Source organism: Rhinolophus hipposideros, assembly GCF_964194185.1.
Source record: "Rhinolophus hipposideros genome assembly, chromosome: 22".
NCBI lineage: Eukaryota > Metazoa > Chordata > Mammalia > Chiroptera > Rhinolophidae > Rhinolophus > Rhinolophus hipposideros.
Genome location: NC_138068.1, coordinates 11,314,935 through 11,334,232, shown reverse-complemented (window position 1 = coordinate 11,334,232; position 19,298 = coordinate 11,314,935). Strand labels below are relative to the sequence as shown.

The 19,298-nt window shown below is 42.3% G+C and overlaps 1 protein-coding gene across 1 annotated transcript in view; it reads left to right on the top strand.

The window, feature by feature from the left end:
* EYA2 (EYA transcriptional coactivator and phosphatase 2) overlaps positions 1–19,298 on the top strand; it is a 224,478-nt gene that overhangs the window by 125,587 nt on the left and 79,593 nt on the right. Inside the window, exons 6-7 of the mRNA XM_081033652.1 lie at positions 10,513–10,580; positions 12,425–12,602. Coding sequence (XP_080889778.1) covers positions 10,513–10,580; positions 12,425–12,602 — 246 coding nt within the window. The remainder of the gene's footprint in view (positions 1–10,512; positions 10,581–12,424; positions 12,603–19,298) is intronic.

The window sequence follows — 19,298 nt, the reverse complement described above, 5'->3', positions numbered from 1 at the left end:
CCTAGCATATGGGCCAGGGGTGACTGTTGGTTTCAGAGCTGAGAGCTCAATCTGGGTCCCCAAAATCTTTTGTTTTCATTTGGAATCTGCTGTTTGTTCCTATCCAAACTTTGTTTTCTTCCTTTTTAAGCTTCCCCGGATGTTTTTATTCCCATGAATATTTTCTTTAACTGGTGAATCAATGAAATGTTAGCACTGTTGACATCACCAATGGTGATACAAAGAATAAGAATCCCAGCTACCATGTAGTGAGCACTTGCTCTGTGCTGCGCTCTGACCCTTAGATGCCTTATCTCCCAGAAACCTCAGAATAAACCAAATGAATATACAATGCTTAGTTCCATTTTATAGATGGGAAAACTGAGGCTTTGAAACTTCAACTACTTGTCCATAGTCATCAGGGAAAGTAATTATATGTGGATTCTCTGTTGTCTTCCACCCCCTTCCAGGTTCTAAGATCCAAGAAGACAGGACCCAGTTCTTTCTCAAGACAGAAATCTTGAGATTTCTAGGCACTCAGCAAAAATTTATTGAATAAATGAGTGAATGCCTGAATGATTGAGCACAATAGGTAAAGGGCGGGGCCAAGGCTTGGCCTTCACCACTTTGTATTCTGGGTAAAGAAATTGACTTGTGAAGACCTGTGATTTGTCCCTTGCTAGAACCTGGGCCATGGTGGGGGCACTTGAGTGGGTAGGGTTTCATAACAGGCTCCCCTCTCTCTATCTCTTAGTGGCTTTTCCATTTTATGCATTATCTGCGGACTTTGTTTTATAGCACCCCCCAGCTGCATATCCAGACTTTTTTCATGTGCAGCCCTGGTATGTTTTCAGTAATTTTATTTTAATATTGGCATAAATTAAGATGAATGAATATCTGTCTTTGAGTGTCACCTTTGAGTGGACCCAGTACAGCAGGTCCCTTTGCTATGGGGAAAGAAATTGTAAGGTGATTCCAAAGCAGGTAACATTGATGACGGGACACTTATTCTTCGGAATTTTCTGTGAGGCTTTCTTTGCACTTGCTGGGAAGACAAACCTGTGGGTGACAGTGAAACCAGGATGGCCTAAAAGAACTGAGACAGGCAGTGGCCTGTGCCACTTCCCACAGCTGCTTGGAAGGCTCGGCTGCATGCTGGCTGGGAGCCTGGGCCTCGGAGGCAGGGTGACCTGGGCTTGAACCCTGCTCTGCCACTTCCTAATAGGACCTACTTGCTAGGGTTGTGGTGGAGGTTCAACAAGATGGTGCATATAAAATGACTAGCACTGGGGAAGGTAATAAGTACTCAACAAATGGGGGCTATTATTATTATTTGTCCAACTGCTCATGCCGATAACTGAGAGGCTTCCAAGGGCTCCTATTAAGTTAAAGCTGAGCCTGGCCCAGGAAAAGGAGAGATTTTCATAGTGATTGTCACCATCTCCTTGAAAAGAGGGGGAAATCCAGGAAGCAACAAGCCCAAGAAGGGATGTGCAGAGTCACCAGTAATCAGAGAAATGTAAATTAAAGACAACAAGTTGAGTTATCATGTTAGTCCTATTAGGAGAGCAGAAATCAGTAGAGAGGTTATGCCAACTGTTGGTGGGGGAGGGACGTGGGCAGATGGGAAATGTTGGTACTGCCGGTGGGAATATGCACCTGGCAGCCATGCTGTGAGCTCTCACCCAGCCCTTAGGGAAACTGGGTCTGTACGACCGCAGGGCCCAGCAGTCTTTCTCCAGGGGACACATCCTGAGGAAACTTACAGGCCCACAAAGAGATGTGTCTGAGGATTTTCATGCAGCCTGGTGGTGTGGGTGGAGATGGAGGGATCCCAGGTGATCTCCTGCAAGAATGGGCAGGGGAGAGTTGGAGAATACCCACGAGCGAGGACTGGGCATCTGCCAGGGTGACAGGTGAGGAGTTCCCATAGAAACGTGGAGGGAAACTAAAAACTTAATGCTAGGGGAAAAAAGAAAACCGAGAAGCTATATGAAATAGAAAGTAATGGAATGTACTATTCCATTTCTATTCCAACAGGCAAGACACATCTGCAGCAACACAGATGGATGTTAAGAACTGAATGCTGGGTAAAAAGGCTGAGAAGCCATGTGAAACGTAACATATAGAATTTACAGAAATTATATACCGTCCCACAAAACACTAGTGGCCTCTTTGCAAGAATACAAATAAACAAAAGGATATGTATGTCCAGACACACTAGAATTCTTGCCTTTTGAATGACGGGGAATGAGAGGAAACAAACAGAAAAAGAGGGGTGTGGGTAGATGAATGAGGAAATGTCCGTGAACTTGAATTAACTCCGCATTAGCACCTAACATTTTGCAGGATGACAGAAGGGAACGGGCTGCCTTTGGCAGCGGTCCACACAGGTTCCCTGAATTGGTGGAGGCACCATTGCAGGGACATAAATAATTCTTCTGTCTGTTGTATAGAACGTATAACTCTCAATCTGCGTGCTCAAGGGGGTTAAAAATAGAGCTGACTTTATTTTCAGCATTTCAAAATAACTTCTATTTTGAGCCACCATTCCCCTGGGTTGGTGGGAAAATTTCATCTTAGTCTTTCGGGGTTTTCCCCACACTCTCCAGAATTTTGGCCACAGTTCTGGAATCTCACTCAGTGCCGGGTGTTGTGGTGTTGGGGTTCATTCAATCCTGCATCTTTGGGACCCAGTCTGCTGCCAAGTCGTCCACTCTGTTGGTCCATGAGGCCCCTTCCAGTTTGGGGTTCTTCACTGCTGTGTGAACATCACGGACACAGGGATCTTTCATTGTTCTGTCTTCCTAGACCAGAGGTCACACACTGGAAACCCATAGGCCACATCGACCCTGCAAACATGTTTTTGTTTGTTTTGTTTGGGTTTGTCTAACTCACTTGTAATTTTTGCCAATGTTTAAAATAGTTGGGAAATTTCATGTATAAATCCAAATTTCTGACTTCTCTTGAAAAATCAGAAGCCCTGGCTACATTCGACTCACATTTATTTCTAGATGACAGAGGTCGGCCGGAGATGAGTAGCATTGTATCAGTTAGGAATGCTTTGGGCAGCAAGTAATAAAAAGCCCAGCTAACATTGGCTTAAACCATAATGATGCTTATTGCATATTTAGCAAGAACTCTGGACCCCAAGTTGGTTGGGCAGCTCGATTATATCTTCAAGGATCAGGTTCTTTTTATCCTTTCATTCCTTCAACCTCAGCATGTGGGTTTTTTTTTTTTTTAATATTTGTGACCTCATGTCCCAAAATGGCAGCTGTAACTCCAGGCATTACATCCTCATGTAATCCAGGGGAGGAGCTGACAGGGGAACAAAAGAAAAGTCTTTCCCAGAAGCCCTCTTGGCCAGAAGTAGATAACACGATCATCGTGGAGCGGCAAGGGAAACTAGGAAAGCAGAGAAAGAAGCTAGCAAGGGAAAAAGGAATTGGGAATGCCTAATGGGGAGCCAAATAATATCTGCTACAAACTGCCACCCCCTTAGATAGAAACTGTGTGTTCCAGTTTGCCCCAATCCCCACCATCCTCTATTGTTCCCCAATACCAAAGCTCTGTTTCAGTTGCCATTTATCGTTATGCCTGTACCAGCTTCTCCCCTCACCTGCGGGCTCATAAGGCTGTGAGCACCACCTACTTTAGACTCGGCCATTTCCAATGTGGGGGTCCTGCTACTTCTCAGCAGTTGTGTGTGGGTACAGAGAACAGAATCCCTCTGCCCCAGGACTACATGCTCAGCCCCTTTCTCTTTCTCTACCCACTCCTTTCCCTTCCCTCCTGCCCTACCCCATTTCTCTGGCCAGGAGAATTGCTCCCCACCCTCTTTTAAGAAAATCCTTCTTCATGTTTCGTATTAAGCCATTTGCCTACATCAATCTAATTCTTAGCTGCCCCTCCAATAGGGGTCAGTCTGCAAACTGTTACTGGCCTGTGATGACAAAAATATGGAACTAAGAGTACGCATGAGAAACTTTCACAGCAATTAGATATTGCGCCAACATCCAGGGCTCCTGTCGTAGCACAGGGTGCCGGCCAGTTCAGGAGTTGTCACCTCACGTGGTGAATTACCTGTGGTGTCAGCTGCTTGTACAGTGAATCACATCTTCACCCCCAAAATGGTAAGCATTTAAACACCAGTCCTTCCCAGAGTGTTCGAGAAGCATTAGCCTGCTCCTTAAATCCTCCGGGGCCTACACTTTGGAACGGAAGAGCAGGATAACTCATTTCTGCTATTTCTTCTGCCCACCTGCACACCCCAGCTCAGGGCCCATGACCCTGACGTGACTGTCTGCGAGGAGAAGTCCCACTGTTCCTCAAAACACTGCCCGACACGCTTGCCTTCTTCCCCTAACCCTGGCCTCACCTTCCACCTTGCACTTGGGATTACGAGGTGGGGAATCCCTGGTGGAGGGAGGACGAGTGACATTCAAACCATCGTGCCAGGACCACCATGGGAGTGCTTTCTCAGCAGAGAAGTGAGGAGAAAGGTCCAGAAGGGGCTCATCTGCCCAGCATTTTCACCAGTGTCTCTCTATGACATGTACCCTGACAGAAGCAGTTTCCAGTTGTCCGACCCCCGTGGAGTTGAGCAGACTACTCCGAAGTGCCCTCGACTGTACCAGGTTCACATTCCCCAGTGCCCCAGGTGGGCAGCCACTCTTTTACGCGATCACAGCAAGTCCTTCAATTAATGTCGTTTCCCTCAACAGCATTTCGTTGTAACATTGAGGAGCAAAAAAAAAAAAACCAGTCGATTTTCAACCAGGGCCAGTGTCTGCGTGGAGTTTGCATGGTCTCCCATGTCTGCGTGGGTTTTCTTCAGGGACTCCAGTTTCCTCCCACATCCCACAGATGAGCACATGTGCTTCATCGCTGTGTCTGCATTGCCCCCGTCTGAGTGTGGGTGTGTGTGATGCGCCCTTGATGGAAGAATGTCCTGTCCATGGGGGGGTGCCCGCCTTGGGCCCTGAGCTGCCAGGATGGGCTCTGGCCACCCGCAACCTGAACCGGAATGGGGGTTGGAGAACAATGGTCTGACCTGTTTTTATTAATCTTCCTTAAATGTACGTACGGCTCACATTTATTTCAGTATTTAATATTAGAAGGGTTTAGGGTCTTCATTTAGAAGTTTGGTGATGCTTCTGTGATCGGAAATATGCCGTAGGAACATAACTCTTGCGTCTATCAATTAGCCTGTGGTCAAATTCGTTTCCTTACATATTGTTTTGCTTAAAGTCACAGTTTTGGGCTCAGATGCTATTGGGCAAGTCATGCAACTTTTCCAACACCAAGTTTCTATAGACTGAGTGACAATATCCACCTTGGAGGGTAGACAGCAGCATTGAACGAGTCACCATACATTACAGCTTCCACTGCTGGGAACATCGTTTCTTGGTACCGAGGGCCGCCTCCAGGTGCTGTTATCCAATACTTCACATACTCGCTGTGGTGAAAGATTCGGGTTTTTTCCTTAACTTAGTGTAATATACAGTAAAAGTGAATCACTAGGACATATATTCAATGGGGGAAATGTCATCCAAAGGGGGCAAATTAAAAAAATGGGGTGGGAGGGTACAAAAACCTCTTACTCCTTTTCTGTATTAAACACAACTGTATCTATAAATACCTGAACAGATATACAGTATATCTATAATATGAAAATTTCATAGGGGAGGGGTAATTGGGAAAAAATGTCAAAAAGCATAGGGGAAGAGGAGTGGCAATAATGAAAAAAGACTGAGAAGCAATGAAATATTTTAAGAGACACAAATTTCAAGCCCTGATTTTTTTTGTTATCAGATTCAGCAGAAAATGGAAATTTCTACACACTGGCTCTGGATTCCTGTATTTATCTCATAGTGGACCGGTAACAAACAGTTTGCGGGCAGGCAGGCTTCAGTCCACGGTTCCCATCTCGGTAGCACCATGCTAATGCATCACTGCATTTGGATGTGTCTGGAATTATCTTAACTCCTTGTGTCTCTATTCACTTGGTTGTGTTCTCTCTCCTTTCTGAACATAAACATCATCTCCTTGCTTACTGTCCTATCTAAAACAATGCCTGACCCAGTAATAGTTGGTACATCATTAGGAAATGATTGTTAAATGAATGAATGAGTAAATGAATGTCCACTTAAAAAGTGTTTTACGGAGCCAGGCATTGACAGTCTGTCTACTTTTACTTAAAACTCAAGAAAACCAATCCACCAAAAAGGAAAAAAGAAAGAAAAAAGATAGTTCTATGCTATGACATGCAAAAGAGCGATGTCTGCAAACAAGAAAGAAGCTTCTTTCTTTCTCACCTAAATGTCCAAGCTGATGTGGGGGTTCTGGCCTGCCAGTGTGGCAAGGGTCCAAACTCCATATATCTTGTTGCTCTACTGTATGATCCAAGATGACCCCATTTTCTGGAAGAGGGGCCCCTGCCCTTTAAGGGCACAGCTAGGAAGTTGCCAACATTAATTTATCCCTCTTCCCTTATCTAGAACTCATCACATGACCACACCAGCCACAAAGGAAGCTGGAAAATGTAATGCTTATTCCAATCAGCCACGTGCCCATCTTAAAAGCAGAGATTCTGTTACTATGAGAGAGAAGGAGTGAATGGATATGGGGAGGCCCTGAGCAGGACCTGCCACCATCACCTTAAGAGAGGATGTTTTCCTCCTCCTGTCTTTGCTTTTCCTAGCCCTCACTGGGCATTCCACCAGCCAGACAGAGGCAAAAAGTCCCATGTTCAACATTCCAACTTAAGGCGGGTCCATTTGCAAAGTCCTCCAGAGACCACATAATGGCACAAGATTTCATGAGCCCTTCCTCCTGGGTCCTCTGGAATGGGATGGATCCCTCACTGCAGGGGCTGTGTGACTACCCTCCGCAAACTGCAGTTTGTTCAGCTGTCCATTCCTCAGATGCCAGTCACAAATGAAAACAAACAAGGGGTTGTTTTGAACAAAGAATACTGAGAGATGGGACTGTGGCCTATTTGTTTCTAAACCTGCCCTGAGCCGTCATTCAGAAGGCTGACACAAAAGAAAAGAGAAATCAGAAGAGAAAACAGTGCATCCAGGAGACTTCCTAAGGCAGCTGTGTTCCTAAGTTTTGGCAGGTAGGGTTGCCATGGTAACCAGGAGGGGCTGGGGAATGACCTTGAAAGGAATAGGCTGGCCTAGACCTTCTGCCAGACATGTCTGGACAGGCCAGATCTGAGGGCAGAAAGGGATTTCAGTGTGCCACACTGGTGTGGACACTTTCTGTGGTTTCCGGGCCTTAGTCAAGTCCCCATGTAATGGAGATCAGGAGAGAACTGCGGGTCTGGTCACATTCCTGGTTCTTGCTCTCTTCACCTGACTAACTCCTACTCATCTTTCAGAGATAGTTCAGATGTCACTTCCTCCAGGAAGCCTTCCCTGGACCCACCCCCTCCCCATGTGGCATAGAGAGCCCTCCCTTGTGCCTCCCAAGCTCCGAGTGAAAGCACTTACTGGCAGCTTACTTCTCTACTACTTTCCCAGTGCCCAGCGCATAAACCCCCTCACTCCTGGATAGGGATATAGTTTATTTTATAGATATAGCTTTGGAACCATTTAAATATTTGATATAATTATAAAACACATTCAAAATAGTAATTCCAAAAATTTGATAGCAAACTCTTATGAAGCTAATTGTATATGGAGTTGGTGACATAACTACCCAGACAGGAGACTTTACCCATATTTTTACTTTTTCTTTTTCTTCCTTCCTGATGTTTCAAGATTCCTTTATGTATTGATTTTTTAATCTCCTGTCTGTTATAAGAACTTCCAGTACCTATTCTTTCAAGGTAAATTGGCTGTGACAGGTTCTTAGCTTTCTTTCATTTGAGGATGTCTTGATATTCCCATCATTCCTGAGGATATTTTCTCTGGGTATAGAATTCTGGATGGCTATACTTGAAAAACATTGTGCCCCTTCCTTCTGGCCAATAGAAATTGATAAGTTTATTCTAAAATCGATATGTAAATGCCAAATTTATACATAGAAGCCAAAACAATCTTGGAAAAGAAAGACAAAGTTGGAGAACTTACACCACATAATTTCAAAACTTTCTCTAAAGCTAATCAAGACAGGATGGAATTTATAAGACACTCACAGGTACATCAGTGGAACAGAAGAGAGAGTCCAGAAGCAAACTCTCACATTTATTGTCAATTAATTTTTGGCAAAGGTGCCAAGTAATCCAGTGAGGGAAAGGATGAACTTTGTACAGTGATGCTGGAACAACTGGATATCTATATGCAAAAAGATTGATTTAAGCCCTTACCTTACACAACCCACAAAAATGAATTTACGTTAGATCATACCTAAACGTAAAAGCTAAAACTATGAAATTTCTAGCAGGAACCATAGGAAAGAGTTTTAATGACCTTGGGTTAGGCAGCAAAACAAGATCTATAGAAGAAAAAATTGATAACTTAAAAACTTTTGCTCTTCAAAAGATACCATTAAGAAAATGGGGGGCGGCTGGATGGCTCTGTCGGTTGGAGTGCGAGCTCTGAGCAACAGGGTTGCTGGTTTGATTCCCACATGGGCCAGTGAACTGCACCCTCTACAACTAGATTGAAGACAATGAGCTACCGCTGAGATTCCAGAGAGTCGTCCAGATGGCTTAGTTGATTAGAGCGCAAGTTCTCAACAACAAGGTTGCCAGTTCAATTCCCTCCCACGTGGGATGGTGGGCTGTGCCCCCCTCAACTAAGACTGAAAACAGAAACTGTACTTGGAGCTGAGCTGCACCTTCCACGACTAGATTGAAGGACAGCGACTTGGAGCTGATGGGACCTAGAGAAAACACACTGTTCCCCAATATTCCCCAATAAAATTTTTAAAACGGATTTTTGAAAAAATGAAAAGACTCTACAGAATGAGAGATAATATTTTCAAATCATATATCTAATAAAAAAATTGTGTCCAGAATTTGTGAGGAACTCTTACACCTCAGTAATAAGAGGACAAACCTCGCTTTCTTTGTCGTGGGACAGAGATTTGTGTAAATCTTCATCAGAAAAGATACATGAATGATTCATAAGCACATGAAAAGGTGCCCAACATGGTTAGTCATTAGTGAATTGCTACTTAAAACCACAGTGAGATACCACCGAACACCTACTAGAATGGCTATAATAAAAATTACTGATGGTACCAAGCGCTGGAGAAACTGGAGCTCTCAGACATTGAGAGTAGGAAAGCAAAACAGCACAGCCAGTGTGGAAGAGAATTTAGTGATTTCGTAGAAAGTGAGACATGCTCTTACCACGTGACTCCACAATGCTCCTCCTGGGATCTGCCCAAGAGAAATGAAAACATGTCCACACAAGGACGTGCATGCAAATGCTTCTAGCAGGTTATCCATAACAGCCAAAATTTGGATGTGGTACACCCATACCAGGAAATACTTATCAACAATAAAAAGGAATGAACTACTGAGATGGATGAGTTTCTAAAGCATTATATTAAAGGAGAGAAGCCAGACACAAGTACATATTACATAAGCGTATTTCTGTGAAGTTTCTAGAGAAAGCAAAACTCTGGAATCAGCAACCGATCAGTGGCTGCGTGAGGCTAGTGAGGGGAGTGGGGGTTGACTGCTGATGGGCAGGACGGAACCTCGGGGGTGATGGAAATGTTCTAAAACTGCCTCGTGGTGACAGCTGCACAATTATATCAATTTACTTTAAAAATAATTCAACCGACACTTACAATGACACTTTATAGCATAATTATACCCTCCAAAACAGCAGCATAATTTGCAATAGCCAAAAGGTGGAAGCAAGCCAAGTGTCCGTCAGCAGATGAATGGATAAAAAAATGTGGACTATACATACAATGGAATATTATTGAGCCTTAAAAAGGAGGGAAATTCTGACACATACCATAACGGATGAAACTCGAAAGACATGATGCTAAATGAAATCAGCCAGTCACAGGAGGACAAATACTCCATGATTCCACTTACATAAGATACCTAAAGTAGTCAAATTCATACAAAGTAGAAGAGTGGGTGCCAGGGGCTGAGGGAGGGCTCAGTGGGGAGTTTTATACAATGGGTACACATTTCCAACTTAGCAAGATCAAAAACGTTCCGGAGAAGGATGGTGGTAATAGTTACACGGCAGTATGGATGTCCTTAATGCCACTGAGCTGTACACTGAAAAAATGGTTAAAATTTCCATTTTCTGTACATTTTCCACAATTTTTAAAAATAAGGTGGTTTTCTCATGATCAAATACCAGAAACTGTGTTGTGTGCACGCTCTCATTTATTTCTCACTACCATCCTTTGATGAAAGTGTTATTTCTTTTATTCATTGAGAGAAGTGAGGTGCAGAGACATTTGGGAACTTCTCAAGGTCACAGTTTCCATCCCAGCCTGTCAGACCTCAAAGACCCCACCTTTCTGCTGCATGCTTCTCCTCCATGCTCCCCCGCCTCCGACTGTAAGAAACCCTCATCTGTACACCCGTTCTCCTTTCCGCAGGCACGGCGGGAATCTACCAAGGAGCCAATGGACTGACCAACGCGGCCGGATTTGGCAATGTACACCAGGTAGACCCAGCAGCTGTCTCCGTTCTTACCTGAACTTGTCCGTTGAAACCAGGGCACCCAGAATGCCTCCTCCTGCTCAAGCCCCCCCACCAGAAATCAAGTCTTTTATTCCCTGGGTTTGGAGAGCACAGGGGCCAGATTGTGCAAATAGCTACTGGGAAGATAGAGAGTAGAGGCAGAGAAATTGTAATTGCTGGATTTCCATAACAACAGAGGCAATGTAGTATATGCCATACTCTCCTGAGCCCAAGACACCCATGACTATCGAATCTAGAATGTATGACTGCAAATGCGTGTGCTCTTTCACTGGACCATGAGCTCCTCAAGGGTGAAAGTACATCTTCACCTGTGCGTCCCAGTGTTGAGTGCCCTGCACACAGTGGGGGCTTTATAAATGCTGGTTAAATCCAACTAAGTCACCGCTGTCAAGATGAATGCCGGCTCATAGTTTGATTCTCTTGATTTCACTTAGAAAGTGAATTAAGAATGAACCTGCTAAAGGTGTACGGGAACTCTGCTATCTGTGCCCCTTTCTGTCTAAAATTCTTTCAAAACAAAAGATTCACGTTAACTTTCACGCTAATGTTTAAACAAAACTACCCGGAGGTAGATGGGCTTTAGGAATATTTAACATATTTAAATATGGGGAATGCACTATTTCTTCCTCAGTGAGCTGAAAAATCTAAATTTCACTTAAACCTTGGAATATGTGAAAATTGTTTTTCATATATTTTTGTATTTTTTCCAGTGTACTATATGCATAGATTAAATTGTTGTAAAGAAAAGAGTACTTTTTAAGGTGTGGTCCTCCACTCCGGGTGTTTGTCCATTTCACCACAGGAGCTTATCAAAAACACAGGCTTCCTAAATGCCGCCCCCCAGAAATTCTGATTCGATAGATGTGGGGTGGGCCCAGGAAGCTGAACTTTCCATGAGTTCTTTGCAGGGTTGAGAAGCACTGGTTTATGGTGAGGATGGGGCAGAATATTTAAATGGGTATTGTGGGAGAGTTGGAATATCTGGTTGGTTTACACAAAGCTTGATATAAGAGGATTGGCATTCTTTGATTTGATCTCCAAGACTCCCTCATAGAAGATTCTGGATCTCTAATGCTGTGTGGATGCTGTTGTAGGTGCACTCCCCTCATGAACCTAAAATATCACCTAGTCTCCTGGGTGTGTGGTCTTTAATTCTCATTCATTTGTTCATTACCACCCAGTATGTACTGAGTGCTTACTTGTCGTATATGTGTCCGGCACTGTTTCAGACACTGGAGACGCAGAAGTGACCAACACAGACGCTGTCAGGGCCACACCCATGTCCCTCAGGGTGCACCTGCTCACCCCCAGCTGCCAGTCTCTGCATCCCTGGGCCCATGTATGTGTTCTAAAACCAATGCATAGAGTAGGCAGGAAGAGCCAGAGAATTAAACACCCCTAGAAGCAGCTCCCAAAGACTGGCTCCATTGCTTCTTGGAGAGGCCGTTCTGAGATGTGTGTTTTATTCCATCCCAGCATTTCCCCAGTAGAATTCACTCCAGTCCCCACTTAGAAGCCTCGGAATTGGCTGCTATCTCTTCTTCCCTTCACTACCCCACTTTCCTACTCCCCAACTGGTATCTCTTTCACCCCCCAAATACGCTCATTGCTCTTGGATCCTTCTCTCAGTGTCTGCTTCTGGGGAAAGTCCCTGCCCTCATAGAGCTTTTGTTTTAAGGAGAGACAGGGACAGAGACAGTAGAGGCCCCCGGGAGGCCCCCCGACTTCATCAGCCTGTGATGGGGCTGACCTAAGGCCCACGCCCAGGGAGTCTTCCTCGCTCACCGCCTGTGTTCCCCTTTCCAGGACTACCCTTCCTACCCCGGCTTCCCTCAGAGCCAGTACTCCCAGTATTACAGCTCCTCCTACAACCCACCCTACGTCCCGGCCAGCGGCATCTGCCCTTCCCCCATCTCCACGTCCACCTACGTTCTCCAGGAGGCATCGCACAACATCCCCAACCAGAGTTCTGAGTCACTTGCAGGTATGTACTGTCACTGTCACGTGGTCATTCATGGCTGTGGTCTGAGCTCTTATAGGAAGGAGGGACTGGACATCGGTTCCAGTAATGAACTGGTCACCCAGTTCATTACTAAATCCAGCCCTCAGCTATATTTTGTTGGCCTTTCTGTGTGTGTGTGTGTGTGTGTGTGTGTGTGTGTGTTTAGTTGAACCCATGTTTAAAAGTCAGAACTTTTTACCTAAAAATTCTAATATTTCAACCTGTGGAACCCACCCAGATTATGGGCAATATGTGGGAGAATCCACATCCTAGCCCCTCGGTGGTACACATCACCAGCCTGTGGATTCATTCATTCATTGCACAAACCTTCTACGCACATTTCTCCTCTTTTATGAGATGGTTTGGGCTTATCCACATTAAATGACATGACCGCAATAAGTCAGAAAGTCGAAATGGAAAGAAATAATATTGTATTTTGTTCTTTTCTTGTCTTTCCTGAAACCTACTGGCATATGGAGCTCTGTAGGACCTACGCCAGCCAGCATGATGGTGTGTGGATATTCGTTCAATAAATATTAACTGGTTAATGGTTAAAAAAAGAACAATAGCAAATATCTACCTCTGGAGTTCCTGGAGTTTGTGGTGTAATCGTGGCTTCTAGCCCTTATACTTTCGGGGACGAGTTAGTTGTCCTAGATTTGGTGATACATGGGGACAACATGACCAAGCATTTTTAGTCAACTGTTGAGGCAGTTTAGGACTTGAGTATTGGTTTTGGCCAGTGTGTGATCTCATCACAGACTACTTAAGGAATACATGATACCTGTTTAACAATTTCCTAATCGCTTTTTTTTGAAGGGTGAGGAATTTAACAAACTTTTCTTGGTCATAATCCTGCAGTATCCTGCTTTTCAGAATGTGGCCTCTCCAAACTGGATTCAGAAAGGAAATATAAGCATCTTTAAGCAGATGCCCCTGGGTATCTAATGGTTATCTGGATTCCAAAGACAGACTTCACAAGAATTTGTGTTATGGGAAAAGGTCTTTTCTGTTCCTCATCAGAAGCGAACATAAAGCCTCCTTGCATCTCTGAAATTGTTCTTGTTTCCCCCTGTTCTTCATTTATCCATTGGTCTAAGGTTCAATGATACATGGTTGGGATGGTTTTTACTGCGTGTCTAACAAACTCACATAAAATCTAATGACATAAATAATTGTCAGCTATTATTAAGAGGCAACATCTCTTGCCTCTTCCCCCAGTGTTTGGTATAAAGGAAGGGCATGTACGCATGTGTATCTGTGTGCACACGCGCACACATGCGTGCACACACACCCACACACACTCACTCAATCACTCACTCATGCACTGTTTTAAAATTTCCCATAAAAACTCCACTTTTGAAATTATCCAAGATCTCCAGAGTCTTGGTTCCAACTCCAGAGGCCCAGGGGGTTTATATATTACTGACAGCTCACACACACTCTGCATTGCCTGACGCTCTTCTCCACCCTCAGCCCCAGCCCCCAGCCCCACTGCAGTGCCATCTGCACGGACGTGCATTAACAGTTAGATGAAGCCCCAACAATTTTCAAATGATTGCAGGCCAATTTGCTGATGCAGAAGGCAAAATCTGAACATTTGACGCCACTCAAGAGAAAAGACAAATCATTAGTGGGTGCTGAAGAAATTTTTTCTTGAAAAATTTTTAAGTACCTCAAAAGAAGTTGGAGGGTTTTGGGTTTTGTTTGTTTGGTTTTTTTTACCTCCTGAGATGGTCCCGCTCTGTTAATAGAAGAAGAAAGGTTTTTTCAAATCTCTCAAGAAGAAATTTGGAACACTCTTCCATGCAGTTTGGCAATATCTACCAAATTTTAAAATGCATGTACTCTTTAACTTAATTTTTCTACTTCTAGAAATTTACTCTGAAGATAAATTCCCACATTGATACAAAGACTTAAATAAAAGAGAATGTTTATTGCCACAGCATCATAGCAAAAGACTGAAAACCACGTGAATATCCATTAACAGTAGTTGGGTTAAACAAATTATAATGCGGTCATCAGCTGCATACTATCCATCTGTTAAAAAAGAGTGAGCTAGGTATATCTACACTAATATGGGTCTCTGAGTGATGGTGAGAGGTGATAAAAGGTGCAAAAGAACTACAAGTATAATAGGGTCCTGGGTTGTTTTTTTAAGTGTCAGTGTAATTTAATACTCATATTTGCATAGGAAATTTCTGGAAGGATTCAAAAGTAACTGTTAACATTTTCTCTGAGGAGAGAACTAGAGTTAAAAGACTAGATGTAACAGATAATCTATAGTCTACTCCACTCAACAACCACAAAATGCACTCTTTTTTTTTTTGAGACATTTACCAAAATAGACATATTCTGGGCCTTAAATCAACTTCCATTACATTTAAAAGGGTTCAAGTTATACAAATAATGTTCTCTGAAAACAGTAGAGCTAAATTAGAAATAAATAACAGAAAGAGTTTTGGAAAATTCCCAAATATTTAGAAGCAAAATAATACACTTAATAACTCGTGTGTGATAGTTAATTTTGTGTGTCAAGCTGACGGGACTAAGGGATGCCCCAATCACTGGTAAAACATTATTTCTGGGTGTGTCTGTGAGGGGGTCTCCAGAATAAATTAGCACTTGAACCAGTAGACTGAGTAAAAAAGATGGCCCTCCCCAATGTGGGTGGGCATCATCCAATCCATTAAGTTGTCCATGTGGAACAAAAAGGCAGAGGAAGGGCAATTTCACTCACTCCTTCAGGTGGGACGTCCATCTTTTCCTGATCTCACACATTAGGGCTCTTGGTTCTCAGGCCTCTGAACTCAGGCTGAAGAGTACCACTCACTGCCTTTCCTGGTTCTACAGCTTGCAGATGGCAGATAGAGAGAATTCTCAGCTTCTTTAAGCATGTGAGCCAGTGCCTATTATATGTATATGTAGATAGATAGATAGATAGATAGATAGATAGATAGATAGATAGATAGATAGATAGATAGATGACCCTGACTAATGCACTATGGGTCACAGAAGAAATCAAGGGGAACTAAAAATTATTATTTTGAACTTAATGAGAATAAAACACAACTTATCAAAAATTTTAGGACGTCACTAAAGCAGTATTTAAGGGAAATTTATGGCACTAAAGGACTACATTAGAAAAGAAGAAAGGTTTCAAATCAAAACCTCATCTTCCACCTTAAGAAACTGGAAAAAGAAAAGCAAATTAAAACCAAAATGAGCCGAAGAAGGAAAACAATAAAGATCAGAATGGAAATCAGTGAAATCTGAAAACAAAAAAACAATAGAGAAAATCAGTGAAACCAAAAACTGGTTCTTCGAGAAGATCGATAAAATTGAAAAACTCTGGACTGGCTGATGAAGAAAAAAAAGAGAAGACATAAATTACCAATAAGATGAGAGCAATGACATCACTATAGACCCTACAAATATTAAAAGGATAATAATGCAATTTTATGAATAACATCATGCTAATAAATTTGACAACTTAAATGAAATGAGCAAATTCCTTGGAGGACAAAAACTTCCAAAGCGCACTCAAAAAGACCTAAATAATCTAAACAGGCCTATGTTAAATAAACTGAATTTTTTATTAAAAAATCTTCCCACAAGGAAATCATCAAGCTCTAGTGGCTTCACTGATTAATTCTACCAAAATTTAAGTAAGAAATATCAGTTTTACATGAATTCTTCAAGAAAATTGAGGAAGGACTGTTTCTCAACTCATTCTTTGAGGCCAGCATTACCCTGATGCCAAAACCAGAAAGAGCCGTTATAAAAAAAAAAAAAAACGATAAAAATAGATACAGAATTTCTAAACAAAATGTTAGCAAATCAAGTTCAACTACATATTAAAGAAGGATAATGCATCATGACCAAGTGAGGTTTCTCCCAAGAATACAAAGTTGGTTGAAAATTTGAAAATCAATATAATTTGCCGTATTAATTAACCAGAAAGAAAAACAAAAGGGTCATCATGATAGATTTAAAAAAAAGACCATCTAACAAAATCTATCTTCTCTTCCTGATAAAAATCCCAAATTAGGAGTAGAAGGGAATTTCCTTTACTAGAAAAAGATGCTATAGACTGAAAGTAGTACCTCTGCCCCAAATTCATATGTTGAAGCCCTAATCCCCTAATATGATGGTATTTGGAGATGAGGTCTCTGGGAGATTAGGCCATGAGGGTGGAGCCCTCACAAATGGGATCAGTGCCCTTATAAACAGAGATGTGAGATCCAGCATGTGTGGATACAGCAAGAAGTCCATCTACAAACCAGGAAGAGGACTCTCAGGAGGAACCAAATTGGGCAGTTCATTGATCTTAGACTCCCCAGCCTCCAAAATTGTGAGGAATAATTCTCTGTTGTTTGTGTCTCCCAGTGTATGGTATTTTTGTTAAAGCAGCTCCAACAGACTAAAACAGGACAGCTACAACTACCCCCAAAAGATCAGAAACAAGACAAGGGTGTCCATTCTTACCAGTTCTATTAAACGTGTACTAGAGGTTCTAGACATGAGGCAAGAACAATCAATCAAAGGCATCCATATTGGAAAAGAAGCAAAAGTTCATGAACTAAAAAGAAGTAAAATGACATGATGACCTTTGTAGAAAATTGGCTAGAGTCTACACAACGGCTACTAGAACTAAAAAGTTGAGTTTAGCAACATTTCAGGGTACTAGGTGAATATATAAAAATCAATTGTATTTCTACATGCTAACAGCAAATGATAGAAAGTGCAATACTTTTAATGCCATTTACAGTAGCATCAAAAATATGAAATACTTGGGGATAAATCTGACAAAAGATGTATACACTTAAAACTATAAAACACCAAAGAGAGAAGTTAAATATTTTAATAAACAAAGAGATATATACCTCATTCATAGGTCAGAAGACTTAATATTGTTAAGATGTCAATTCTCTACAAGTTGACCTATCAATTTGACACAGTCTCTGTCAACATCCCAGGCTCTGTTGTAGAAATTGGTAAGCTGATTCTGAACTTCATATGGAAACACAAAGGACCTAGAATAATGTCAACATCTCTGATACAGAAGAACAAAGTTAGAAGGCTGATACTACCTGATTTTAAGACTTATTACAAAGCCACAGTAATCAAGATAGTATGGTACTGGCATAAAAATAGACAAGAAGATCAATGGATCAGAATAGAGAGTTCAGAAATAAATCCACATATGTACGGGCAACTGATTTTTGACAAAGGTTCCAAGACAACTCAATGGAGAAAAGATGGTCTTCTCAACAAAAGATGCTGGACCAATAGGCTATCTATAGTCAGAAAAACTGTTCTTCAATCCATACCTCACATAACATACAAAAATGAACACAAAATAGATCATAGACCTAAATATAAAACTATAAATCTCTAAGAAAACAGGAGAAAGTCTTTATGACTTTGAGTGAAGCAAAGATTTCTCATCTATGATACCAAAAGCACGATCCAAAAAGAAAAATAATGATATGAACTGGACTTCATAAAAAATTTAAACTTTTGCTCTTCAAAAGACATTGGTGAATGAAAAAACAAGCCACAGTCTGGGAGAAAATAATTGCTGAGGGCCTGTCTTTATATAGTCAGAGTTATCCAGAAACAGAACCACTGGGGGTGGGAGAGGGAGAGATAAAAGGAGATTTATTATAATAATTGGCTCACGTGGTCATGGAAGCCAACAATCTCCAAGATCCGCCTTCTGCAAGCAGGAAAAGAAGAAAAGCTATTAGTGTCATTCAGTCCGAGTCAGAAGGCCCGAGAACCAGGAACTCCAGTGTCTGAGGGCAGGAGAAGATGGACGGCCCAGTTCAAGAAGAGAGAGAATCCACCCTTCCTCTGCCTTTTTGTTCTTTGGAGCCTCAATGGTTGGATGACGCCCACCCACATTGGCCAGAGCAGATCTTCTCTACTCAGTCTACTGATTCAAATTCTAATCTCTTCTGGAAACACTCTTACAGACACGCTCAGAAATAATGTTTTACCAGCTATCTGGGAATCCCTTAGCCCAGTTAACTTGACACATGAAATGAACCATCACACACCTGTATCCAGAAGATATAAGGAACTCTCAAAACCCAAGAATAAGAAAACAAACAACCCAGTAAAGAAATAGGCAAAATATTTAAACAGACCCTTCACCAAAGAAGATACGGGGAAGGCAAAAAAGCACATGATTAAGATGCCAGTCTTAGTCATTAAGGAAATGCAAATGAAATCCACAATGAGATGCCAGTGCACACCGGCTAGAATGGCTATAATCACAAAGACCAACCATACCGAGGGTTGGCAAGGATGTGGAGCAACTAGAACTTTCTCACGCTGCTGGTGGAAACGTGGGTTGGTTCGATCACTTTGGAAAAAAATTAAGCCGTTTCTTAAAAAGTCAAACACAAACTTGACCATATGACCTAATAATCACACTCATGAAAAAGAAGGCTTATGTCCATGCAAAGATTCTATGTGAATGCTCATAACAGCTTTATTCCAACCCAAAAACTAGAATCAACCCAACTGTCCACCCACAGATGACAGATTAAAAAAGTGTGCTATATCCATATAAAAGAATAGCACTCAGCAACACAGAGGAATGACCTATCGATGTGCATAACAACATGAATCGAATCTCAAAACAATTGTGCTGGCTGAAAGAAGCCT